General features: G+C 42.5%; 1 protein-coding gene across 1 annotated transcript in view; it reads left to right on the top strand.

Annotated features, from left to right (window-relative positions):
• The window catches only part of LOC148425191 (plakophilin-3-like), a 43848-nt gene that overhangs the window by 8337 nt on the left and 7595 nt on the right, over window positions 1–27916 (top strand). The window contains exons 2-12 of the mRNA XM_088413381.1: window positions 8141–8217; window positions 10180–10775; window positions 10842–10965; window positions 11042–11246; window positions 11697–11856; window positions 11950–12058; window positions 12894–13058; window positions 13996–14181; window positions 14254–14407; window positions 19808–20003; window positions 22107–22194. Of these exons, the coding sequence (XP_088269507.1) occupies window positions 8141–8217; window positions 10180–10775; window positions 10842–10965; window positions 11042–11246; window positions 11697–11856; window positions 11950–12058; window positions 12894–13058; window positions 13996–14181; window positions 14254–14407; window positions 19808–20003; window positions 22107–22194 (2060 nt within the window). The remainder of the gene's footprint in view (window positions 1–8140; window positions 8218–10179; window positions 10776–10841; window positions 10966–11041; window positions 11247–11696; window positions 11857–11949; window positions 12059–12893; window positions 13059–13995; window positions 14182–14253; window positions 14408–19807; window positions 20004–22106; window positions 22195–27916) is intronic.

The raw sequence follows: 27916 nt of genomic DNA, 5'->3' as shown, positions 1-27916 counted from the left end.
CTTAAAACCCGATGCAAAATTGTTCACTTTCAACAATTTTCAAACTTTTATCTATTATTCAGTACATGAACGTATTTAATGACAACATATGATTTTATCATTTGCAATAGCTAGTGAATAAACAAGTGGAGGCTGTCCAGAAAGAAGACATTGCGCTCTTGTGTCATGTGTAGTCCTAAAACTAAGTGCTTGTCCTTCACCCTAAAGTCGGCATCCTCCACGGCCCCACTTTCTTATCTAGCCGTCTATTTGGGAAGCTTGCGGTCAGCTCGCCCGGCAGCCAGCCCCCAAAACGTCTCGCAACCCTCCTGTCAAAGCCATTTATCCCAATGCTTGCACGGTCGAGGCCAAATCGTAAATAAAGTAAAAAAGACAGCTTGTTCGCCTTCAAAGTGCGACTTGAGAAGGCGGGGCCACTAGTGTCAGCCAAAGAAAGGGTGGGCGGGGCGGCTGTTTGAGGCCCAACTGCTGACGCTGCAGCTCCAGAATCACTCCGCTTGAACCATCTTGATTTTTTTTTTTTTTTTTTTTACCACTTGCCCTTTTTAGGAAATCCTTAATTCTCTAAATATAGGACGCCCCTGTGTATAAGACACACCCTTAATTTGGGGGTTAGCGTGAATGGATGGGGGGGAGTACAGTTAACGCTACCAACTGAAGCCACACTGTCCTTCCTGACTACAAAATGTAATGTCAGCAGTGGCCAGAGGTGGCGCCAAAAAAACAGATCAAGCCAAACAGCACAAATGATAAATTAAATCAGATCCAAAACATCATTATTTCATTTGTTGCCCAAGCGGCCCGGTACCAGTTGATCCACAGAATGGTACCAGGTACGGGTACATGGTTCGGGACCTCTGGTCAATAGGACCCACTACCAGTTTGGCAACAATGTCAAAACGATAGCAAAACAGAATCAATCTCATCTTCACAAACTCTTCATATTTGCATGTGCTCATATTCGTAAGTTATGTATTTTTTGTGCATTGAATGTTTCAGATTTCCCACATTGTGAGTGGTCAGTGAACGCCTCTATTGTGAAAGATTGAATGCGCTTCAAGCAGGTTTTTTTTCTTTTCCTCTAGACGCAGCTCAAGTTAATTTTGCCATGAATACCCAAAGTTGCGCAACGTCCATGTTTTAACAAGTTTATGATTGTGTAACTAGTCAAATGGAATACCTTTCAGTGTTCTCTAACCAATACACGCGTAATTAAATCAGATGGAGATATCATAACTTTGACATGATCCTCTTGGATTTAGTTATATTCCTGCATGTGACTCGAACGATAGTTCAGTCTGCTTGCTTCTTTTCTTGAAAATAATGCCGTAACAAGTTCAGCTAACACTCGCTGCTGTTAGCCACAACAAGCACTGGCTGCCAATTGATGTCCTGCAGCTTCTGTTTTTGTTTGAAGTTAGTTTGAAATTAAAGAAAATTGACATTTTAACCTTTGTAAAAAAAAATATATATATATATATATATTTAACTGGAAAACCACTGTACAGTACAGGGAGTTTTTTTTTTTTTACTTGTTTGAGTTTTTGTTGGACTTTTGAAGACATGTTGCAGATCTCAGATCAAAACTTTTTACCAAGAAAACTGCATGTTATTTAAATGTATCTAAAAAGGCCAAAGCATTTAAATATTGAGTTGTATGGATTATGCTTTCTTTTTTATTTTGACACCAGCCTTTTCTCTTTTACTGAAGAAAATCTTGCAAAAAACATATGTCTCGATGTCAAGTGTCTTTCATGGAGCAGCTGTGGGCCATTATCATTTCTTGTGAGCCTGTTTTTCATTAGCTAGCCATGTTTACATACGTGTCTTTCTTGTCTTTTCTCTGTGTGAAATGATGGCAGCCTTTAGACATGGTCTGTCCATTATGCACTGCTTCCCGCCAGCATTCCTCAAGCATGTTTTTTTCATTTGGTTTTCTCTCAACTGTTTTCTCTATTCCACGTGTGTCAAACATAGTGCCCGTGGGCCGGTCCTGGCCCTCAAACGGGTTTAATCCGACCTGTGAGATGATTTTGGAAAGAATGAAAATGAGCTGATTTTTATTTCCCCCAAAAAAAGAAAAAAATTGAAATGTTCGCTCATGCACACAGTTTGAGAATCATCTATGACAGGAGTGTCAAGAATAGGGCCAGCGGGCCTGGCCCGCAAACAGGTTTCATCCGGCCTGCTAGATTTTGTAAAGTATAAAATGAACTAAATAAAAAAAAAAAAAAAGAAAGAAAACAGACAGAAAATGCTGACAGTTTGAGCATTTATGACAGTGGTGACAAACTTAGCGCCTGCAGGCCAGTTCTGGCCCACAAACAGGTTTAATCTGGCCCGCCAGATCATTTTGCAAAGTATAAAAATGAGCTGAAAATTTTCAATAAATTAAAAAAAAAAAAGAGAGAGAAATGAAAACGAAATATTAGCATATGCACAATTTTAGCATCTATTACAGGGGTTGTCCAACATAGTCCCCGCGGGCTGGTTCTGGCCCACAAACGGGATTAATCTGGCCCACAATTTTGCAAAGTATAAAAATGAGCTGAAATTTTTCAATGTATGAAAATCTTGAAAGGATTTATAATTAACACTTACGTTGATGTTTTATGATTATTAGTGTTGTTGTATTTATAATATTTTGGACACTATTATAAAGAATAATACATTTGAAGTTGTTATTTTAAAGTTATATATATATATATTTTAAAGATATATATATATATATATATATATATAACATGATTTTATTGCTCTGACCCACTTTTTCCTCCATCCGGCCCGCAAGCTTAAAAAGGCTTCACACTAGTCCCGTTTTGGGGTTTTGATCTCAAATTGGACATTTGTTGGAATCTGTCAGCCAAGGAGAATTTGCTAAATGTCACATCGTGCATATTTTCAAAGTTGTTAGTAATCCTGACGACCATTTTCGCAATGTGGGAGGACACATTGAAGATAGACACTTGCTGCTTTTTCAAAGTGGATCATTGAGGGCTTTCTTGGCCTGTGCGAGGAGCCGCCATCGTAAATCAAGACATGGCCAAGAAATTCCTCAGGATTGTGCTGCGTAACTTGCAGAGGCAAATGCCAGGTTCAGGAAATGCTGAAGCTCAACAGGAAGTGTGTCGGCGTTCCCCCGAGGTCAGAGGTGGGCCCATCCCATTCGAATTATTCACTGAAGCTGCATCTGGCTTTTGTTTGCGTTTGTTGACCTGCTGCAAAAATCTCTTATCTGCTCTCATCAGCACTTTTCCCCACAAGGTCGAGAGCGCCTTTTCCGAGCCCACTTTGACCGCTTGCGCATTCGTAATCCATCAAAAATCTAGTTGTAAGAACAAGGAATCTTTTTTTGTCCGTCTTTGCGAGACTCTTTGGACGATTGCGTGCTTCCGTGTTCTGATTCTGTGGCAACAATTTGAGGAAAGTTCCTTTCATTTTCTCCTTGCACAAAAGAAGCTCTGTCTGGAAGAACAAAAATGGATGTGGGTAGCCAATGTCAGCGACCTTTCAAAATGTCCCTCAAATCCTCAACAATATTGAGTACATTCTTCCCAGAAGATCCCCGGTGGTCTCACAAAACCTTGGTCCAAACTCTGCTTTTCCACTTGGTTGTCCCATTTTTGGTGTCCATAAAATTAACATTAGCTATGGCTAACATTGTATATATTCACATAAAACTCATATGTAACATACCACCTTGGGCTGTTGCGTCTGACATTAGTGTTGTTAGCATGTCAGTAACACTTTAGTAATGACATCACACAGGAAGAGCTTTGCATGATCCCAAATGAAACTTAAGTAAACTTACATGCTCAAAAAATATATATATATATTGCTCCTGTGGACTTGTCTTCAGTTTGGTGCCCCGATTTTTAATGCGGTCTTGTACTTTTCATCTTTACATGCTTCATCTACACTTCTCATCATCTCAGTTTACATCGCAGACCTAACAAACCTCAAACCTCCTACGGCTAACATTGTACATATTCACCTAAAAACACGTAACATCCCACTTTGGGTTGTGTGTCTGACGTTCGCGTTGTCAGTACGTCGTTAGCACTTAAGCAATGAAATCACACAGGAAGAACTTCGCATAACCCCAAACTAAACTTAAGTAAACTTACATTCTTCAGTGTGTCTGACATTCGCGTTGTTAGCGCGTCATTATCACTTTAGCAATGTCATCACACAGGAAGCACCATGCATGACCCAAAACTAAACTAAAGTAAACTTAAACGCTCAAAATAATCCATAAATAAATATTATTGCTCTTGTGGACTTGTAAACGATTCCTGGATCGCTGGAAATGTCAAAGAAGAACGTACAAATTAAAGGTCCTAAAAACATGTCTCTTTCCAACACACCAGCACCATCTCAAGGCAAACAAGTGAACTGAATTTATAATTGTCAACTGCTACAATTAATGTGATTCATTTAGAGGGTTTAAGAGCATTTGGGGTGTTTACATTTAGGTTATTTACATGTAAAAAACAGCTTTACATACCCAAATTTTACGTGACAAAATTACTTCCGGAACAAATTAATTTCATAAGTAGAAGTTCCACTGTACTCTGTGTCCTCCTTGGTCCGAGATGCGTCCCAACACTTTTGTCCAAGCTTCTCTTGACCTTTTACCTCCATTTTGGGCATAGGGGGGAGCTTGCGTGTTTGTCAGGTTGTCCAAGACGAAGCATGGAGGAAGTTTGCTGGGTGTGGCCTCTCTGGAAGCGCGGTTTACTCCCGCTCGGTCCAGATGGCAGCGTGACGCCTCATCGACAGGAGCGCTGGCTCGTTATCTGCTAGTTCCGTCACTGGTTCATCTCAGAGGAGCCTTTTCCCCCACTTGCTAGCGCAGAATGGCCATGGGCCCGAAAAGCTTATCTGCGGCATGCCACTGATTGCAGCGGCTTTCATGAGTGACTGCTTCTTAACAATTCACAGAAAAAAACGCACTCTAAAACCTTTTTAACGGCGTTGGCTAAAATACAAGTTTCAAATCTGCGCTAATGTCAGCTTTTTCTTCGGAAGAGAAGCTATGTATCTGTTTGGCTTACTATTTATTACCTTTGACCAAGAGGACAAACTTAATTATGTAAATAAGAAAAAAAAATAATTATAATAATAATTGTCATTCAGAGCAGAGGTTCCCAACTCCCAGTCCACAGGTTGGTACAGGTCTGTGGATCAACTGGTACCGGGCCGCACCCGAAATAATGATGTTTTGGAACTGATTGAGTGTATCCATTTGTACTTTGTTTGACTTGATCTTTGTTTTTAGGCGCCTCAGATTATTTTAGGATTATTGGTGATGTTCTATTTACAATATTTTGGACAGTATAAAAGGAATAATACATTTAAACTTAAGTTATGTAACTAGATACGTACCATGATTTTATTGTAATTTTCCTTCATGTGGCCGACAAGCTATAATGGGTTTGACACCCTTGGTCAAATGTATGTCTAATGCAGAGGTGTCAAACATAGAGCCCTCTGGTTCTGGCCCGCAAATGGGTTTAATCTGGCCCACGCTACATTTTGTCGAGGATAAAAATGAGAATTTTTTTCCAAAAAAAAGAAAAATCAAAAAGAAATGTTAGCTCATGCGCACAGTTTGAGCATCTATGACAGATGTGTCAAGCATAGGGCCCGCAGGCCAATTCTGGCCGCAGACAGGTTTAATCTGGCCCACAAGATGATTGTGTAATGTAAACTATAAAAATGATCTGAATTTTTTTTAAACGTATGTAAATAATGTAGTAATGTTAATATGTTATGGTTAGTGAGGTTGTACTTGATTTATTTTGGACAGTATTAAAAAGGGAAAATAATTTGGAAGTTGTTTTAAAATGATATAAGTATATTCATGTACTATGGTTTTATTGGTCTGGCCCACTTGGAAATAGATTTTTCTCCATGCAACCCACAATTTTAAAAGAGTTTGATACCCCTGGATTGTGTAAATGAATTCAACTGTGATGTCACAAAAGTGGCTTGAATAAGTGTGGCACAAGGCCACAGACCGTCACGGACCGTGCAGTGGCGGTCCGGCGCAACATCACGCATGCTCCAGGGTGCAATCTCCCGCTTGTCCTTTCGAGCCAATACGTGTTACAATAATCGACAGATCTCCGCCGCTGACTCCATTATTATATTATTGTTGAGTCAGTCAGTGGCGTCTTTGTAGCGGGAGCATTCCTGCCCTGGCACGTGATCCCGCTTGGCATGCGGCCCGGAACCCCTCCCTAACGGGCCCCTCCGACACCTCCCCCCTTCTTCCGCCCCGCCGAAATAGAGGGGCAAAAGCGCTGACCTTGCCCTCCGTCCAACGAGACCTGCCCGCCCACCGAAAAGGCATCAGACATTTTGTTTTGGCATGGCCCTTTTAGGCTCATATCTGGGGCTACGGAATGTTTGCAAAGCCAGACCTCAAAGACAGTTTGACATTTACCCTGAGTACACCTGCAAAATCCACCTTCAGGCTCATCTACATGTATCTTTACGCGACAGATCATCAAAAGTCCCAACAGACACTGTACTTTTTGAGTAAACTGAAGAAATTTTACATGCCAGCAAAGATTCTCAACCATGTCTACAGATGTACAATCCAACGTGTCCTCTCCACCTCCATCACAGTCTGTGTTGGTGCCAAAAAGCTTTTTTTGTATTTTAATTTGTTTATTTTAAGAGTTAAACAAATTGTCAGAAGACATGCCAATCTAATATGGTGGGTGGAACCATGGTTTCCATGGTTACATAAATACGTGCCGGTTGGTGATTGCACGCAGGTGCGACAGGACAAGAGGCAAACAGTTTTCGACCGTGCGTGGTCATGAAGGCAGACTTTCGGTTTGGTTTGTGACTCGAAGTATTGGTTTATCAGTACAGTATATTGAAATCGAAATTTATTTAATACATCATAAGAATGTTGATGGAAATAAACGGATTGGTATATCCAATGCAATTCAAGAGGCTATTGAAATTATTTGATCGACGCACGCTTCCAACTAAAGCGTACCCAGTTGCCCTGCTGTTCAGCCTGTAGGCAAAGGCTGTACAGTCTGGTATAGCAACTGAACAGCACAAGATAGGAAGGCTCTCCAGCGTGTGATCAAGATGTCACGGCGCATCTGTGGAGTAGCCTTCCCCTCACTGCAGGACATTTATCACACCAGGGTTCTGCGGAGGACACACAACCTCGTCAGGGGCAATACTCAGCCTCAACATGACCTGTTTGAACTGCTGTCATCAGGCAGATGCTACAGGGGCCTGAGGGCCAGGACTGCCAGGGTGGCAAACAGCCTCTACCCAAAAGCCATCTGGATTCGGAACAAATCCCTCACGCACTAATCTGCCTCATCACCAGTCACTTTTATGCATGCACACATGCACCTTACAAATCCGACACGGTGCAGAAAAGCTGCGAAATACACATTTTGCCCTATCATCCTGAATATAGCATATGTATATTTTTCTTCCATTCCATCTACTCCATAATATGCTCAGAATATGAGTCTATTCATTTATTAGTGCTTCATTATTACTGCCCCTATTGCATTTTTTTTATTGTCTACTTTATTTGATTACTAGTATTACTATCCATATGACAATAAACCTCAAAGTGATATTGGTTCTTGCCTGGGCTCCTTCAGACCTCATTCATTATTTCACCATTTTTCCCCTCCATAGAATAGGGGTGGTAAAATTTCTTCACTCCAGGGCCACAAACGGTTCAAAAATTGGACAAAAAGGCCAGACCAGATGTTTTGATAATCCTCCTCATAGGAAAAAAAATAAGATACGCTGAGGTCTTCATGATCCTAGCAGAGATAAGGTTACAGGGTGGTGGAGGAGGGAAAAAAAACACTTGCCTGATTTAAAAAATCCATTGGAATTAATTTGATAGGGCAAATGGTTTAGGAGTTATAAACATTTCAAAAAAAAAATTAGGGGCCGCAGCCAGCCTGCGGGCCATATATTTGACACTCATGGAGTTCATTCCCCCCAAGCCAATTTAACATGAAAAGCGGTGACCATTTTAACGAGGCAATCTGAATCTTCTTTAGAAAGTTGTCAACTGCAAAAATGCGCCGAACATAATTGTGTGTGTGTGTGTGTGTGCATGCGTGTGTTTTTCCAGTATGCGAGTACACCCTCCCCAGCGGGAGAGGCTTCAGTTCCAGATCCATGATCCACATGCCAAGCCGCATCATGGCGGTGAGTGCTCACATACTCGCTCGCTCACTCGCCTGCTCCTGCGCATGATGTAAAATTCTTATTATTGTGTGACGTCATCATCATAACGGGCCAAATAGTTGGAGCAGCAGGTCATAAGATGAACACGCCCAGCGTGTGCTCGAGAGAGAAGTGAAGAACACGTCAAAAGCCACGCCCCGTTCTTCTTGTTATTTTGGCCGTTTCCCCGCCTGCCATTTGTAAGTAAATCCAGAACAATGACGTGGAGCAGGGGGCCAAAATGCAAACAGGATGTGGATGTGTTGCTTTTGATTGGCCCGAGCAACAATAGCCGGGCAAAAGATCCGCTTCCTGCCCCTGGATGCCGCTTCCTGTCAAGAATGAACACACTTGGGTTGGAAAAGCATCTTGTGGGACACTTCAGCCCAAATAGTGCAACAAGTGCAACTTCATGCTTTTGTTTTGACTTCAGGATCACAGGCACACATGGAAAAGTTTTTTCTTGATAGCTTCAAGCACTGTACAAAGCATAACTGTCATTACAAAGTTATTAAACCAAGGGCGCCCCAAGATCGACTTTCTAGCAGTCACACTTTTTTTTTTTTTTTTTTTGGTGGGGGAGGGGCAATTCGTATCAGCACCATCAGCAAGTAGAATGCAGGCTAATTACCTTACTAATTACCTTAGTGGATAAAAGTCAAAATATATCATGTAAAGTATATTAAAATGGCTCCTAATCCCTTTGAAATAATCATATTAATTGTAACAGTGGACACTTGATTTGATATGGTGATAATGTGTTGGTGATGAGGGCAGAGAGAGACACTCTTTTAGGGTGTTTAATTTGTACGTTTTTATTTGACATTTCCAGTGATCCAGGAATCTTGTACAAGTCCATGGAAGCAATAATATTTATTTATGGGTTATTTTGAGCATTTAAGTTTACTTCAGTTTAGTTTGCGGTCATGCGAAACACTTCCTGTTTGATGGCATTCGGCTCACTCGCTAAAGTGCTAATGGCGTGCCAGCGAGATGACAAACCAAAGTGGTATCTTACTTGAGTGTTTTAATGTGAATGTCTACAATGCCAGCTGTAGCTATTTCAAGAATTTTATTGTCAATACCACTCAAATTTTCTCCCGTTTCAATTACAAAACTTTGCTCTTTGCTTTGCTCTGTATAGCACTCTGGGAAAATTGCGCAGTATCTTCATGGTGTAGCCTGCTTTCTAGCTCTTTTAACGTGGCCTCCGGTAGCCCTAACACTGGAAATAATAAAGTAAGTACACCTGTAAGGCTCAAGCTTCAGAGGCATTTGGATTGCATTAAAGGCTCATTTTACCAACTATCCTTGACATCTCCCATGAAGAAATTTTTTTAACATTCCCCATGAAATTTTAGTCCCTGACCTTTAACCCTTGTGAAGTATTTTGACAATTTCAGGGTTATTTTCTTTTCCACATCCTTCTCGTGGTATTTTAGCCAAGGAATGGCACGCTTGGCAGAACTAAGTGCTTAACTTTGTGACAACATTTTGTCACCATCTTGGTGAAATTTCAACTCCCAAGTATCTTTTTTTTCAATGCTTTCCTATTCATGTGAAATGCCTTTGATGTAAAGGTCCAAGGGGTGGGCAAAATACTGCAACTTTACCAATTTAGCTCAAAAGTTGTTTGAAAATCATAAAATATGCATGTAAATTTTGCGCATCCTTGCTTCAAGTGCAAGTCTGCGCCGCTGCCATGTCAAGACTTTTCGTACACACACTGCTTGCCGTAAACAGTATGAAGGGAGTGAACGGCATGACTGTTATGTGTGAGTGTGTGTGTGTGTGTGTGTGAGAGACTTCTCCCACAGCGGCGCAGCGCTCCCCCTGCACTTGTCCACAAACTGAGCTGAGCACCACTGAGTCTAGTCACACACAATTTACGAAATCTGTTTGCGCGGTCAGATCCAGGCCTAACGGGTACTCCTATCGATCCAGGTGGCCACCATGCCCTCCTGCGGCTTCTCGTCTCGCTCGGCGGTGGAGACCTCCTCCAAGGTGCGAGCCAGTGTGGCACAAAGCAGCTTCCAAACTTGTAGCCGCCGCACCAGGTCGCTGTGCCAGGCCGAGATGGGTGATCACGAGGCACCACACCTTGAGAACCTGATACCGCCGCCCCCTGCCCTCAGGCGCACCCTCAGCGGACCGCTGGCCCCCCCAGGACTGGCGGGTGGATACTGGCCCGACGGGGAGATGCCCATCCACTTCACCTACAAAGGCCCCTCCCACCGCACCATCACCCGCATCGCCAACCGTCAGCAACACGGTGCCACATACAGCCAGGATGGCTCGGGGGCTCGAAGCGAGGGCTGGGGGGCCCGGGGCAACAGTTGGGGAGCTCAGCGCTCCCCACAGTGGCACATCCACCGTCCAGGTCCCCCCTTGGGTTACGAAAGCGCCTTGCACCACGTCGCCTCCATGCAGAGGGCGGCATCCATTCACCGAGCGGCGTCCTTGCGCAGCGTCAGGAGTGTGGGCAAGGGATTGGACGTCTTGGACGTAGCGTCCATTCACAGCAATGACCAACTGGGAGGGTGAGGCATTTTCCACACTTGGTTTTAACAAGACAAAAATAATACGTCTCCTTGTAACCTTTGTAGGATGCAAGGTCTGGACATGCACACTGCCATTAGGTATCTGTCAGAACCGGACGCCGCCTTGCAGATTCTGGGCGCCGCCTACATTCAGCATCGGTGTTACCATAGCAACGATTGCAAAAACCAGGTACTCCCTCAACTCGATTTTTCGTCTTCCGGTTTTTGAGGCTGCCTTGGGTAGCGGTGTATCAACGTCCCACCAGGTCCGCGTTCTCCAAGGCATCCCGGCGCTGGTTCAGCTTTTTGCTAGCGAGAACTTGGAGGTGCAGCGCTTCACCACCGGCGCCACACGTAACCTCATCTACGAGAATGCCGACAACAAGGTGGCACTCATCGACGCCGAGGGTGTGGGGCGCCTTGTCGCCATCTTGGGAGAACCGGACGAGGAGCTCCGCAAGAACATCACAGGTTCAGGTTTTTTTTTGTTTGTTTTTTTAATAGGCCCAGGAGCTCTAAAGCAGCGGTCCCCAACCTTTTTAATCACCATGGATCTTTGAACGCTTTAGATTTGTATTGCAGACTGGGGGTGTCCTGACCACATCATCCTTCTCACTATGTATGTACTATGTAACGGACCGGGGGGGGGGGGGGGTGCTGCTGCTGCTGCTGGCAGCTCTAAAAACCACATCATCCTTCTCACTATGTATGTAACATCAACAGTGGCTAGAAGCAGCACCCAAAAAACAAAGATCAAGCACAAACGTAACTGTTAAATAATTTCCAGAACATTATTTCGGGTGCAGCCCACGCAGCCCGGTACCAGTTGATCAACAGACCGGCCGTGGACCGGTGGTTGGGGACTGCTGCTCTAAAGCACCTAACACTAAATGTGATGCCAATGTGGCGTCCCGCCGGCAGGCGTGCTGTGGAATCTGTCATCCAGAGACAACCTCAAGGAGAAGCTTTGCAGAGAGGCTTTGTCAGAGCTCAGCTGCAAAGTTCTCATCCCTCTTTGTGGCAGCGTCCCACTCAGCCCCTCCGAGAAAGACATCTTCAACAACACCACCGGGTGCCTCAGGTAGGCTCGGCCCATGGCCTTTAGCTATTTTCCGAGCGGGTCAGCAAGTGCCTGCATGTGAGGTGAATGCGTGGTTGACGCCTTGTGGCGCAGAAACCTGAGCTCTGTCAACCAGAGGACCAGAGAGAGGATGAGGCAGGTTTCGGGTCTGGTGGACTCGCTGGTGTCTTACATCCAGCAGGAAGTCAGCGCTGACGACAAGGTTACTTAAACATCCCATCTACGTCTCCTGCTGCTGCTCTAGTTCTTTGTATTTGTCTCTTCTTCCTTCTCCTTGTTCTTTTTCTTCTTGGCGTCCTCCTCTTCCTCCTCTGTTTTCTTCTCCTTGTTCTTTTACTTCTCCTTCTTCTCCTCTTTTTGCTTCTCTTCCTCCTCTTCCCCCCTCCTTGTTCCGCTCCTCCTTATCTTCTTTTTTCCCTCCTCTTCTCCTTCTCCCCCTCTTCTTTCTCCCACTTCTTCTTCTCTTCCTCCCCTTCCTTGATCTTCTCCTTCTACATTCTCTTCTCCTCCTTCTTTATTTTCCTTCTTGTTCTTTGTCTTCTTTGTATTCTTCTCTTTTTTCTTTTCCTCTTCCTTTTTTTCTTGTTCTTTTCCTTCACTTCCTTTTCCCTTTTCTTCTCTTTGTTCTTTTCCTTTTACCTTTTTCTTCTCCTTGTTCTGTTGCTTCTCCTTCATGTCCTTTTCCTTACTTTCCTTTTCCTGCTTCTTCTTATCTTCTTCCGTCTCTTATCCTCTTTTTTTCTCTTCCTTCTCTTCTTTTTCTTCATGTTCTTCTGTTCCTTCTCTTCCTCGCCATTCTTGTTCTTCTCCTCCTATTTTCTTCTCTTCATCCTCCCCTTCCTTTTCTTTCTTTTCCTCCTCTTTGTTCTTTACTACTTCTTGCTTTTTTTTACTCCTCTTTATCCCTCTTCTCCTCCTTGTTCTTTTCTTCATCTTCTCTCCTTCCTCCTCCTGCTCATCCTCTTCCTTCTTCTCTGCCTCCTGGTCTTCCCCCTCCTCCTCTGCATTCATCCTCTGTTCCGCCTCCTGTTGTCCAGGGCTTGGAGAACTCTGTGTGCATACTGAGGAACCTGTCCTACCAGCTGTACTCGGAGCTGCCCCACTCAATGCGACTTCGCCTGGAGGTTCCCAGCAGAGGCTCCGTCCCCAGTGACACAGAGGCCATGGGCTGCTTCACCATGTACAGCAAGAAGAACGCCCAGGTTTGTATGTGCTCACACCAAAATCAATACTTGTCTGGGTCCCTTGCATGTACCGCCTGCCACTCACCTCCATATTGCTACTACCTTTGTTGGATGAAGATATTTTGGCCCCCAAGGTCAGAAGCATGTCTTAAAAACTTTAACAAAATAGCTCCCTACAGAAAATACATAAGTCCCCAAAATGTTTTGAAAAATGTACTTCTTTTTTTTTCAGTTAAAAATAAAAAAGATCCATGCCAAGTATCTATCGATGATATCGTGCAAATGAGCCAAAGGTGAAAAAGGACAAGTGGCCCTTGTTAGAAAAAGTTTGCATGAGCTGGCATGGCTCGTTGGTAGAGTGTTCGTCTCCCAGCTGAGAGGCTGTGGGTTTGATCCCCCGACCATCATGACCATGTTGAAGTGTCCTTGAGCAAGACACTGAACCCCTAATTGCTCCTGATGCTGCGTCATCAGTAGGTAAAGGACTAGTTAGTGTAAAGCGCTTTGAGTACCCAAGGTAGAAAAGCGCTATATAAGTGAAAGTCGATCAGCTTCTATGGATGTTCCCCTCCTGGCTGATTGGTGTGGACACACGTGTCCCCTCGGGAGGTGTCATTGACTCAGAGAGCAACGGGCGGAAACCCGAGAAGTGGGCTCGGGTCCTCAGGGAAGCTCAAGTTCTGGCGAGGCCAGCGGAGGTCCAGTTACGTACAACAACAGCGGGCCTCTGCCAAAGCTGCCACATCGTCTCGGTGTCGGTCTGCCCATATTTTATTGCCTGGTCACTAGGCAACACAATGCCATAGATGGGTAAAGGAAGCAAGCAATGACGTCTCAATAGTTTGAATTGAGTTTTTGGCACAAACGGTGCAGTAACACATGTAGACTGCCAGTATTGTTACTTTGTCCAATGACGGGCCACTCCGAGCCAATGCGCCCGCATGTTTTCGTGCAGCATCAGCGTCAGCAAAGCCTGGCCATCATGTCAGAGTTGTCGCGAGAAGTGCGTGGCGCAGAGTGGCTGTGGCACCCACGGGTAGTGGCGCTGTACAAGCGGGTCCTCCAGAGCCATGAGAGCAGCTCCGCCACCAGGGAGGCGGCCGTCGGGGCGCTGCAGAACCTCACCGCTGGAGACGCCAGGGTACCTCGATCCCTCCCAACATGAGGCGCCGTTGGCGAGCCAGCTGGCGTGAGTGACGCCATTGTCTTTTAGTGGTCGGCGGTGCTGAGCGCGGTCATCCTGGAGCGGGAGAGGATGCTGCCCACCCTACTGGACCTACTGGACGCTGAAAACGAGGCCGAGCTGCGACCGCTCACCGCCCTTCTGAGGAACCTGGCCAGACACGCCCCCAACAAAGACCTCGTCGGTCAGTTTGCGCCGCTCTGTGTTTTTCCTCCGCTCCATTGTCACACTATTTGCAGGGCCTCAACATGAATCAGCATAAGAAATTATTCATTATCATTACACCTGCACAAGTACAAGGTATGAAATTTTGACTTAACTGACTCGAACCATCCAAGACACATGATAATAATACAATTGACTGACAGGAGAAGAGAGAAGACAGGGCTCCAAGATCTTAGCAAAAATAAGGTTACATGAGGTGGTAAAAGAGGAGAGAAAAAAAAGTCTTCGTCCACGCCTCCAAACAAGGGGGAAATCAAGTCTGGGAAAACAAAAATCCCCGCACATGCGTCAAAAAATAGACACCATAATCTCTTATATCTCGCACAACATGTAGATGACTGGGGTGGGTCGGCGGGTCCATGGCTTCCTCAAGCAGCAGTCACGTCACGTGGTTGAAACTTAGAGGCGTTGAATTATGACAGTTGATGTGGTGTCTGTGTTTGTGAAAGAGTGTCCTACACCAAGTAAATTGTCCCAGTAGGAGGAGGTGCATCAGTCCAAGGGCACTTTTTAGGAGGAGGGCAGGAACGGGTAGTCTGTGGAGTCCGGATAAAAGTTTGTTTGGGAGCAGGCCGATGGCTGACCTTGAGTCCATAGCATGAGACTCTTAAAGGGGCTTCAATTCGCCAAATTAGCAATCAGTTATTTTAAGGCAAAAATGCCAACTCTCCTCGATGACAGCCGTTCCACATGAGGATCCTACAACCACTTCCAAGTTGAGGTTGATCCACTCACGCATGCAAATAACTAGCCCACATCGCAGTTTGTTTTTTTTTTTTTTATCAAAATAAAGTGTAGTGGGAACATCTCTCATCTTGCAGAAATATTTCAGGAACATGGCTTGAATTGAATATAGATTTTGCACTAAAATGCACCTGTTGGAACTGTAGAAAAATTAGTTCTTGACAATGGTTTCATTGTTGGACACTAAAATGAGTGGACATGTGTAACACCTTTAACTGGACTAAGAACGAAAGTCCCCCATCATGGACAGAGGCTATTATTACAGTGATTCCCAAACCACTGAAAAACAAGGAATAGTGCCATAATTATAGACCTATATCAGTACTTGTCAGAGAAATCTATATAATAAGACTAGGACAAGCCTAGCTGCTAAGCAGCAAAAAGAGTAACTCAGACAAGCCAGAATTGACTTTTCTCTGCCCAGGCAAAGGGAGAAGAGCTTGGCGAACGAAGTCATGCGTTGCCAATAGCATTTATTCGTCGCTCAAGTGTCCCTGCCTGCTTTTTATTCATTCAGCAAAGCATTGCACATTACGAGACATAACAAAACGAGCCAGTTGGGCGCCACCAACAGCTGGGCCAAGGTCCCAGCTCACACTTTCCTACGTCAACAGCTTTATATAAGGACTGGGGTGAGATGAATTAGGACTGCATAAATGGATAACAATGCACACCATTCTAGACAAAAAATAAGCACGTAATGATAACAACCCAATATATGATTCCCTTCACAGTACTGAATGTAGATGATAAAATGTACACCTCAGTTATATCAAATAGACTCCAGACATTTATACCAGAATTGGTAGATGGAGACCATGATAACAACCTAATATATGATTCCCTTCACAGTACTGAATGTAGATTATAAAATGTACACCTCAGTTATATCAAATAGACTCCAGACATTTATACCAGAATTGGTAGATTCTTCTAGTTTGAAGGAAGTAGACAAACACATGATAATATTAGAAGAATAATACATATCGTGCATAAAATACGGAATGACAAAATCTCGACAGCTTTGATTAGCTTAGACGCTGAAAAGTGTTCAATAAACTGGGGATTTCTATACCTAACATTGTAAAATTTGGATTTGATGATAAATTCATTCAATGCATTAGGACATTGTACCACAAACCAACAGCTAGAGTAAAAGTCAATGGCTCTTTATCTGATAGATTCTCATTGGAAAGAGGAACCAGACCGGGTTGTTGTCTAAGTCCTTCACTGTTTGCTTTGTATATTGAACCACTGGCCGAGATGGTAAGACATGATATACAGTATCTATTGAAGGGATAGAATTAGATAATCAAAAACATATACCGGTAATTAGTCTTTTCGCAGACAATATTATGATTTACTTATAGAACCCTGTGGATTTCTTTTTCTATTTACAACATATCTTGGAGAGATTTGGCTCATATTCAGGCTACCAAGTGAATACCGTATACCGAAAACACAGGTTATTATGTTTAATTGTACGCCGACCCAGGTTCTAAAAGAACAGCAAATTAAGTGGGAGGCTAAATCAATCAAGTACCTGGGACTGACTATAACTAAAGACCCATTGAAATTACATGAGTCTTACTATGGGCAGTTAGACAAAACCATGAGGGATGATATGGAAAGAAGGCGAACTTACCCAATGTGTTTACGTGACAGGATAAATAATGTGAAATAAATGTGACAAGGTAAAAATGAACTCTAACTCTAAATGAAATCGACTCTATCTATTCCTTGCTTTGCCGGTAAATATTCCAAAGGACCAATTTTGAAAATGGGACCGGTATATATCACGATTCACATTTTAATATTTCCCATAATTCCATATTTTCACTTCAATATTCCAATATTCATCTCCAATGGGAGATTTAAATTTCACATTTTGAGCTTTCCCATTACACATTCACAACATTTAGCTCATTCATTTCGCCTTAGGGATCATTTCCATCGTTCCAATAATTCATAAATATTAATATTTTCCCATACAGTGGTACCTCGGTACTCGACCGCCTCTATACTCGACCAAATCGGTGCTCGACCAAAAAATTCAAGTAGATAATGCATCGGACCTCAAACAGATTTTCGGTGCTCGACTAGCCGAGCCTAGCCGAGCCGAGCCGAGCCGAGCCGAGCCGAGCCGACCCGAACGCGCTCCTCGGCCCTTCTCGGCCAGCGGGTAAGCGCCAGTTCAACTCAGACCGCCAGCGGAGTAAGACGTTTGTTCGAGTATTTCTTCCCGGATTTAAACTTTTTCGTGTTGCTCTAGCCCTTAATAATGGGTCCAAAGAAAGACAGTGATAAGGGGAAGGCAAAGAGGAAAACAATGAGGACCACTATTGAACCGAAGAAGGAAATTATAGCAAAATATGAACGCGGTGTACCTCGCGTCGCAGTTAGCTAGCGTCATCATGGAAGGAGTAACTCCCTCCCGTCCTCTCCACATCCATTCCTGTATGCCATCAACCACTCTCCAAAACGTAAGTAAATTATACAAAATGGTTTATAATGCTTTATTTATCTTTATCTTTATCATGTACTGCTTGTGCACATTTACTTGTGCACACATACTTTCCATTATTTCTTATGGGAAAATTGCTTTCGGTGTTCGAACAAATCGGTGCTCGACCACCACCTCAGAACGGATTATGGTCGAGTACCGAGGTACCACTGTAATTCCATAATTTTCACCGATAATAATTGATAATTCATTCCCAATGGCATATTTAACATTTCACATTGGAAGCGTCCCCATTTCACATATACATCATTTAAGTCATTCCTTTTACATTTTCATTATTACTAATATTCACACATTCCAATAATTCATAATTATTTTAATAGTATTACCGATAATTCCTCATTCATTTCCACTGTTTTCACAAAAATTTTATAACCTTCCTTCTTCGCCTTTACTCATCCGAATTACACCGTTCCAACTTAACTCGATTCCCGCCATTCCATGTGTATCCATTTTCCTCTTCCCATAATTCAAAATATTCCCACAATTCCACTTTTTTCAGTTTTTCCCTTGTATCTTCTACATTATTTAGCCTATTCAAACAGTTCCAACTTTGTAATACAGTGATCCCTCCTACTTCGCGGTCTCAGATATCGCGGTCTCAGTACTTATGTTTTTCCAGGAAAAATTAAAAATATTTCAAAAATAAAAAAAAAATTAAAAAATGCGCAAAAATGGGAAAAAAATGAAAAAAGTACATTATACAGTACGGTATTCATCAAATAACTGAATAATATTAGGTAATAACTAGGTTAAGAATTCTTCAAGCGTTAGAGTTTGTGATGTTCGTTATCTTATTTTGAAATGCATGCTTTTAATTTGTCGGGTCACGTTGCATTTCCATTTCCTGTTTTACGTTCTCTGCGTCACTTGGGTCGTTACAGTGACGTAGTGAATGACAACTTAAGCTCGTATTTATAGTTCATTATCATTTATGTTGATAACGCACGCTACTGCCTACGTTTAGTAAGCGATGAGTGTTTATTCTGTTTATGTGTTCGTTTGTGTAGAGGTTGCACTTTATAGTTAGTAGTTGTTGTTAGTTGTTGCTAACCCGCTAATGTCGGCTTAAAATACAGTAAATTCATAGACTAAAGTTCAGCAAGTGTTTATATGTTAGTTGACTGACTTTAAGATTGTTGTTGATTTATTATTCAACAGATACTACATGATACACCATACATAAGCCAAAATAAATGTGAAGTTCAACGTGATGACTTGCGTACTCTTTCACCGGAGTCTTAGTGTAGATAACCAGTCCTGAGAACAAATTCTCAACAAACTAAGTAATATTAGTTATTTAATAAATATACAATAATGTTAATAAGGATAATGTAATGTTAAATAATAGGAGAAAGGAAATAAAATACTTAAAAAAAAAGAGTGTATGGTTACTGCGGCTATATTGGGGCGTACATAGAAATCTAGGAACTGATACCCTACTCCGCGGGTTTCAGACTTCGCAGGGGTTGACACCCCCCATTAACCGCGAAGTCGGGGGATCACTGTAGTCAGAATACTTCACAGATTCAAACCATTCAAATATTTCACATCATTCCACCATTGAACGCATCTCCCTTCAGCGTTTTTGCCTCCACAAGCAATTTCTTCAGGAATTGCACATTTTCTAGTTACAGTTATTCCTACATAGAGCCCCCCCCCAAAAAAAAAAAAAAAACTTACAAAGAAAACAATAAGCCCTTGACTTCTGTTTCATCAAAATTCTAAAAGTTTGTTGACACGTCCATCATGACACAATGCACCCAAATGTCTGACGAAGGTATCCCGAAATGGAACAGGAAATTTCATCTGAAGCATTTTTTTTATGGTCAGTTTTGGCTTTCAACTGAATTTGATCAACTTTAAAATGGATGGAATGGTGTCTCATAACAGGACACGCGAAAAGTCTCAGTCACAGCCATGAGACGGGAGTTAGCTCAGTTGATCGTTCTGTTTTGAAGGCCCATTTTGGGCTCATAGCTTGACACCTAAATTGCTCATATTTGGACAACGCTTCATGTTATCAAGTCTGCTTGATGTTAGCATGACATGTTAGAATTGACTCTCATTTGGGACATTTTGTGGAAGCAGCCAAGAACATGGTGAACGTCCTAGTGTCCAAGCTGCCGGCCGATGGTCTCCAGAAGATGCCGTCCAGCGAAGTGGTGGTCAACATGTGCGCTGCCCTCAACCACCTGGTGACCTGCAGCTCCCTGGCCGCCCGAGACATCTCCTACTTCAACGGCCTGCCCAAGCTGGTGGCCATCAAAATGTCCCATGACAACAGGTAGGTGGAACACAGTGCAATTTCCACCACGTAAAAACCACCAAAAAGTTTGATCAAACCAGAGAATTAAATTTATGCTTGACTAATACTAACATGTAATGCCAGAAACGAGCTCATGGAAATAAGCTGTGACATTAGCCTATTTTACCTGTGTTTCAGTCATAAATGTATTTTTTACAATTATAATGGTCCATTTTCTTTGCAGCTTTTGCAGAACAGTCTTTTCTGCACTATAAGGCGCACGTAAAAGCCTTGAATTTTCTCCAAAGCTGACGGTGTGCCTTATTATCCTTATATAGCGCATAAACCCCAAATGTTCATTTTTGTGGGACGATAAGAAAAATTACTTGCTCACCATGTCAAATCTTCAATTTTTACCCCTGAGTTTCAGTTCTAAATGGATTTATTTATTTTTTTTATAATTAAAATGTTAATAGGATCCTTTTATATGCTATATACGCTCCAATTATGAAGACATTTATATGGGGACACAAAAATCAAACGTTTTGTAAAAGGAATTGCAATTTATTCAACTAAATCCAGAAACTTTTTTTAAATCAACAAAACAATATATTTTAAGGTTTTTGTTTGCAATTTGACAAAAACAATCTTTTAATGTAATCAAGTGGTGTTTTCCCCCATTCTTCAGATAGTATCTTTATCTTTATTTTTCATTTCTGTTTGTCTATTAATAACATTTGACTGGCTTCTCTGGTTGTTTTGTTCACATTGGCTTTAGCACAGCTCCATCTAGTGGTTGCTTAACACAACCCCAGCCACTACTGTAGCTTCTATTCTATGTGACTTAAAATGCGCTGTGCCTTATACGTGAAAAGACTTTTCAAATCGACCATTCATTGAATGTGCGCTTTATAATCCAATGGGCCTTACTTATAGTGCAGAAAATATGGTATTTCTAAAACTTATAATAACACAACAATCAAGTAGATTTTGAGATTTGTTTCTAAATCTGTCACGACGGGGCATGGCAAGTTGAATGCGGGTGTGCGGGAGGATGGACCGGGGGTGCGAGGAGCAAGGGAGCCAGGAGGGGATGTGCTCAAAAATACCGTTTTAATGAACAAAAGATAGCAGGAACAAAAACAGACAAAAACTGGGCAAAGTACAAAAGGAACGAGAGAACACAAAACTAATCTTACGGGGAAGGGCAATCGATGAACCGGAGTGACTGTGGACGAGGGAGCGAGGACGTGAGGGTGACCATAACAATAATCCGACGACTAACAGTGACAAGGCTGCAACTTAAATACACAAGGCTAATTACAAAACAACGCCAAACAGCTGGGAAAGAACAAGAGGCAAGGGAAGCTGATTGGGTGACACGCAAGGGCAGGAACGCACAGGCAACAGGTGGACAAAATCAAACTAATGGACAGGGAGGCGAGGCAGATGCGGGGAAGAAACTATACCAACTAAATGGCTAAACAAACAACCCAAAATGTCTACAACAAAACCCATAGCAGAACGTAACTCAGGCAGAACGTGACATAAATCAATTACATGCTTAAAATTGTGTGCAAAGACTGATTGGCAAACTGAATTGTGGAAATCTGGTTGCACTTTACTTTTACGCTCTAATTAAGGCCCATTTTTACCATGGCAACCTGCACTAACTAACTGCTAACTAACTAGCATGCTTACACTACCCAAAAAATACATTTACACTGTATGATATTTGGACTTTTTTGGAACAAATTTAAACCCGCCTTTAATATTTTTGGCCATTTTTATTTTCGACCGCAAGACAAGATTTTCACTTAACATAGAGTTTTACACATTAATGGTCATGCTGTGTGTCCTTTTGGACAGTGCCCAAAATTCGACTTGCGTGCATAAAGTAAATCCTTCCCACAAAAAAAATAAATGAAAAAACATGTCTTGAAAATCTCCAATATTGAAAGGGGGGAGCAGCTTAACGACTTGAGTGTAATTGTTGCGAATGAATGTTTAGTGCCGGGCTTCTCGCTCACGCTGCTTTGGAATTTCCTCCTCGTTACATTTACTTCTTCTCACACTTTGTCACCATGTGCGCACGTGTGTGTGTATGTGTGTTTGTGTGTGTGGGTGTGTGTCTGTGGCCAGCTCCGGAGGCCTGAAAGCTTCCCGGGCAGCGTCCACTGTCCTCTGCAACATGTTTCAGTACAGCAAACTGCACAAAGACTACAAATTGGTGAGTTCACGTCACACTTAAGTAGGGTTTAGGGCAGGGATGTCAAGCATATGGCCTGCGGGCCGATACTGGCCCGGGTTTAATGCGGCCCGTCAGATGTACTGATTTTTTTTTCAATAAATGAAAAATTGAAATGTATTAAGATTAACAGAAATGCTGATGTTTCATGATTAATAGTGATGCTTTGCTTGCAATATTTTGGAAGGTGTTAAAAAAGAATAAATTTGAAGTTGTTTTAAAGTTATATAACTATATATACCATAATTTTATTGGCTTGACACCTCTGCTCTAATGTAAGTCTAATGCAGAGGTGCCTGTCCCAGCTGGCTTCGGGCAGTAGGTGGGGGACACCCTGAACTGGTTGCCAGCCAATCGCAGGGCAAACAGAGATGAAAGCACCCAATCATACCTAAGGACAATTTAGTATGTCCAATTCACCAGCCATGCATGTTTTTGGAGTGTGGAAGAAAGCCAGAGTGCCTGGAGCGAACCTACGCAGGCTCAGGGATAACATGCAAACTCTACTACGGAAGGCCAGAGCCAGCTGGATCCGAACTCGGGTCCCTTTAACTTTGAGGCAGGCATGCTACGGCCATCAAGCCACCCAACTTTAACTTTAAAACAACAACTTGAAATTTATTCTTTTTTGATACGATCTAAAACAGTGTTTTTCAACCTTTTTTGAACCAAGGCACATTTTTTTCATTGAAAAAAATCCTGCGGCACACCACCAGCTGAAAATGTGGAGAAAAAAAAGCATATAATAACAATATGTGTTATATTTTTAATATGTTTTTTAATAGTGAAGAATGACGTTATATTATAACGTCTTGAATAGGAATCAAATAAACACAAAGAATAAAGTCTTTTATAATCTTTCATATTTATACTCACTCAGTGGGAAACCTGGGCCTGTTTCGATGAACACAGAACTGATATCCTGGCAGGAATTGATGAAAGACACACACAAAGCTCTTCCTCCACAGCTCTCAGCTTTCTCTGTATTTAGTTTTTACAGCAGTCAGGCTTGAAAAGCTCACCTCACACAGGTATGTTGTGGAAAATGGGAGCAATGTCAAAATAGCTTTGTAGGCCAGCATGGGGAACTCCTTGGCACCTGCCAAACAAAAACTGCCCAAAGGTAGATCAGCAAAGCTTAGCTTGAGACCACCATCTTGTCTCAGTTCAGTTAGTTCCTCGTGCTCCTGTAAAGTCATTGTCCTTTCCAACAGCTGATGCTGAGCTGAATGGGTCCCTAACCCAGTCGAGGCACTCCGTGGAGGCTGAAGAGAAATAAAATGACATCTTCTCCTCAAGAGTTTTTAAATGTTTAACTATTATCGCACACAGTGCAGCAGTGTTAACATCTTGCCATTTATAGGTGAGTGGGAACATTTCAAGATTGCCACTTTCCTCGTGTTTCTGCCAGCGTTGTACTTTTGAACGGAATCCATTTATTTTATCAGTCCTTGTAAGCAGGTTTTCATTTTGGCCTTGCATTCGTGTGTTCGGTTCATTCAGATGACGAAAAATATCTGCCGGGTATGCCAGCCTTGCACACCACCCATCACTTGCAAGCAGCTTTGCGTAATCGGACACCTCATTTGTCGGAAACACTAAGTTCCTCTCGCAGCTCATACACAAAAGCCAGCACCTTGCCGCGGGACAACCATCGGACATCCGTATGAAACAGCAAGGCTTTGTGCTCCGCTCCCATTTCCTCACACAAAGCCGCAAATATGCGACTTTTCACCGGTCGTGACTACAAAAAGTCTACCATGGGCACAACATCATCCAACATAGAAACGGGGTCTGCTGGTAAAGTCTTGGCTACAAGGGTTTCGCGGTATAAAAAACAGTGCGTAATGATCACATCTGAGTTTTTTTTTTTTCTTCACTCTACTTACAAAGCCTTTGGTGCGCCCGACCATGGCTGCAGCTCCATCAGTGCAGACACTTGTGCAATTTTCCCACTTTAAGTCCTCCTTTTTCCAGATATTCTGATGTGACACAAAAAATTCCTCTCCTGTTGTTTTTCTTGGCAAAGCCTTGCAAAATAGAAAGTTTTCTCTGATTGTGTCTCCATTTACAAAACGCACAATGGCCAAGAGTTGAGCATGTCCACTTATATCAATAGACTCATCAAGTTGCAACGCAAATTTATTACTGATACGGATCTTGTCCAAAACCACACTTTTTATGTCTGCAGACATCTCATCAATCCGTCTGGAAATTGCGTTATCTGATAGAGGGACTTTGGCTATTTCTTTAGCCGCTTCAGGTCCTAGCATCTCATTTACAATGGCTTTGCAGGCGGGAAGTATGAATTGCTCTGTGGGACTTTTTTGATTTAGCCACAAGTTCAGTGACGTGGTAGCTAGCTTTAAGGGCTCTCTCTTTTACCTTTGCGGTTTTTCTCATGAAAGCTGCTTGTTTCTCTTTGTGTCCACGCGGGCGAACAAAATACTCCACATTTTTGTTTGGAAGTGAAGGGTGTTTCGTTTGGATACAGTGTTTAAGCTTACTTGGGACAATAGCACCGTTGGAGAGCTTTTCACCACATACCAAGCACAACGGCGTCGGTGCCTTTGTATCTCCGGTAAAATAAATCCAAATGAAAGATAGCTTTCGTTGTATTGCCTCGCGCGAGAAACTTTGCTGGATGTCTTTGCTTTCTTTCGACCTCCACTCATACTAGGGCCATCATCTGAGTTCAGATTTTGTCCAGGGTCCAGTTCAGAGTAGGCATGTTTCCTCTTTAAAAACGTATCCATCACTTTCAACATCCTGCTATCCACCTGTCGCTGCATCCAAGCGTCACTAATTTGCTTGTCTCCAAGCACCAGGGAATTAGCCTACCCGCTGTTGCTGCTGCCGCTGCCGCTAACTGGTATGGAAGAGTACTACATGAGTAGGCTGCCAGGCGCTAGACCGCACAAGCACACAAATTGGATAATTACCCACGGCACACCTGACATGCCGCGGCACAGTGGTTGAAAAACACTGATCTAAAATATTGCAAGCAAAACATCACTATTAACTCATTCACTGTCAGTGTCGGCTATTGATGTCAAAGACAAGTTATTCACTGGCTCTTTTGATGTCTATCGCCATCACTGGCAGTGAATGAGTTAATAGTGATGTTTTGCTTGCAATATTTTAGACGGTATCAAAAAAGAATAAATTTGAAGTTGTTTTAAAGCTCTATATACTGTATACACAGTATACAGCAGAAATGTTTCACAACGGAGGACTTTTCACTAGAGCAAATCTACATCTCAATGTAAACATAAAAACGTGTTGTACAATCTATAATTTGACAGAAGTCAAAAATAAAACCATTCAACAATTAAAAAATAAAGAAAAACGAAATTAAGAAATTGCCAGATCTACAATGAGCATTCATTTTCATATGTCAATTTCTTGCATAATGTTTTCACTTTGCTTCATCCATCTTTCATCTTTATGACTTTTATTCTATCTTGACGTGTTAAGCGTAGTTTAACCTTGGCGCGTCCGCGAATTCTATGCGTCAAATGACGTTATTTCGGCAACCACGTCCCTCCACGGAGTCCACGCTCAACAGATTTTCTGCAACGCGTATCTTCCAGAATTTCTTCACGGGCGGATACCATGGCGGATTAACTATTGTTTATGGAAGTTTGCCGGTGCAAGCACCTTAATGATTTGTCTGAAAAGGACTGCCGTGATCTAAATACCATTAACTCCTGGCGAGCACCACGTTGGGGAGAGATGAGGAATCTTTTTAAAAACGCTTGTTAGAATTTAGGAATCAAGGATTCTCTACTTCTGTTATAGAGCAGTGTTGTTTGTTTGCTTTAGAGTCCATTTACTGCCACCTAGAGTATGGTAGAATATCGTCTGGGGGGGGGGGGGGGGGGGCGGAGCCGCTCCGAGTATAAAATGCTAAAACATGCGTGCTAGGGCGTCAAGAATAAACCAAGCTAGATTTTTGCTGCAGGCTTGTTTTTGCTGTAGTGACTTTCAGTGTAACGCAAATACAGATTTTTTTCGTTGGCTTCGTAGGCTTTTTCGTTGTATGAGGAAGTAATAAAGACCTTTTTCAATGCATGGATTTTTTTGCACATGCAGGTTTCGTTGTAGGAGTTTCACTATACATATACCGTGATTTTATTGGTCCGGCCCACTTGGGAATAGATTTTCCTCCATAACGAGTTTTACACTCCTGGTTTAGGGGCTCCGAATGAAGATTAGAGTACAGTAGTATGTCCAATGTCCAAACTATGGCCCGGGAGCCAAATGGGAGCCATTTGTGGCTTGCCATCCACATTTTTCCCGCTCGCTACAATTACTAATAATACTAATAATAATACAAATAACAAATAACTGGGTTTTATTTCCCTGGTCAATATAAAGAAGTTATATAGACCAGGGGAATAAAACCCAGATTAATCTTGGACCAAACTGTGGTTTTAGTTTCTGTTGGAGAGCCGTTATGACTGTGAAATCACATCAGTTTAAGTAAAATCATCACACATTTACCATGTTTTGAAATCAGAGGCCAGTAAAAACTGTTCAAAAGAGGGATTGGTAACAAATAATGGTTGTTGTTTTCCCCTTAAAATTTTAAAGTTGAAGACAACTTACAAATGTCCTCTGAACCTTGAAGTCATAATTAGCATTTCGCGAGGCACATAAAATGTTGTGGCAGGCCCGATTTGGTCCCCAGGCCTTGAGTTTGAGACCAAGATATAAACAATGTGTTATTGCTTCCATGACTTATTGTTACAATTTTCAACAAGTAAATAATTTAAAAAAACATACCTTACACACATCCCTTTCTATTTATAGTGGTACTTCAATTTATGAAAATTCCTTTGTCCTGGAAGTCGTTTCGTAACGTGAATCTCTCATAAGTAGAGCTGCTTTTTACATGTAAACACGAAAATGCTCCTGAACCCTTTAAATTAATAATATTAATAAGTTATAAAAATGCATCAAAAACTAACAAGTATAATGCCTCGGTTTTTCACCTAGTTTTTGGCTTCTGAAGTTGCCTTTTTTAGTAGGCCTTCAACAATAGGGTTTTAATCCTTGGTTAGAATTTCTGTACAAAGAATTGAGCTTTCAAAGGAGGCTTTCAAGCCAGGGGTTGATTTTTAGAGTAGGCTTTCAAGAAAAGTCAGTGGGTTTCATGCAACGTTTAGGACCGGGAGTTAGGGTTCAGGTCCAATGATCAGACTCTGAAAGTCTGGGTTTAAAGTTTCAAGCAACAGTTTTGAACACAGTCGGCATTAATAGGGAGGAGGAGGAGGGGTGGGGGGGGGGGGGCTTCAGAGGACAATCAGGAGGTGGGCACGGGGGTGAGGGTCCGGTGTCGTCTGTGAAAGCCGTACTCGTGATTTAAGAGAAACGCTCCAGAATGAAGCTTTGTGTAAAAACAAGAGCGCAGTGGACATCTGGTTGCCATGGCGACAACCCCTCACCACAACACATGAGTGTGTGTGTGTGTGTGTGTGTGCGTGCGGTACAGTAAATCCTGTTTTTTTTCCAAGAATGTGCGCCTCACAAACGCTCCGTTAGGGTTTGGAGCAACGAGTACTCTTTCAAACAAGACTTGAGGCTTGGATTAAGCTTCCAAAGCAGCTAGCAAGACTGGGTGGGGCATCCTCAAATTCTGAAGAGCCTTTGAAGCAAGGGGCAGGGTGTGTGTTTTATTGCAGAGGTCCTCAACCACCGG

This window comes from Hippichthys cyanospilos, chromosome 4 (genome assembly GCF_059441005.1).
Source record: "Hippichthys cyanospilos isolate Australia breed blue-spotted pipefish chromosome 4, RoL_Hcya_1.0, whole genome shotgun sequence".
NCBI classification, from domain to species: domain Eukaryota; kingdom Metazoa; phylum Chordata; class Actinopteri; order Syngnathiformes; family Syngnathidae; genus Hippichthys; species Hippichthys cyanospilos.
The sequence above is the reverse complement of the archived record's forward strand: the minus strand, read 5'-3'. Positions and strand labels throughout refer to the sequence as shown.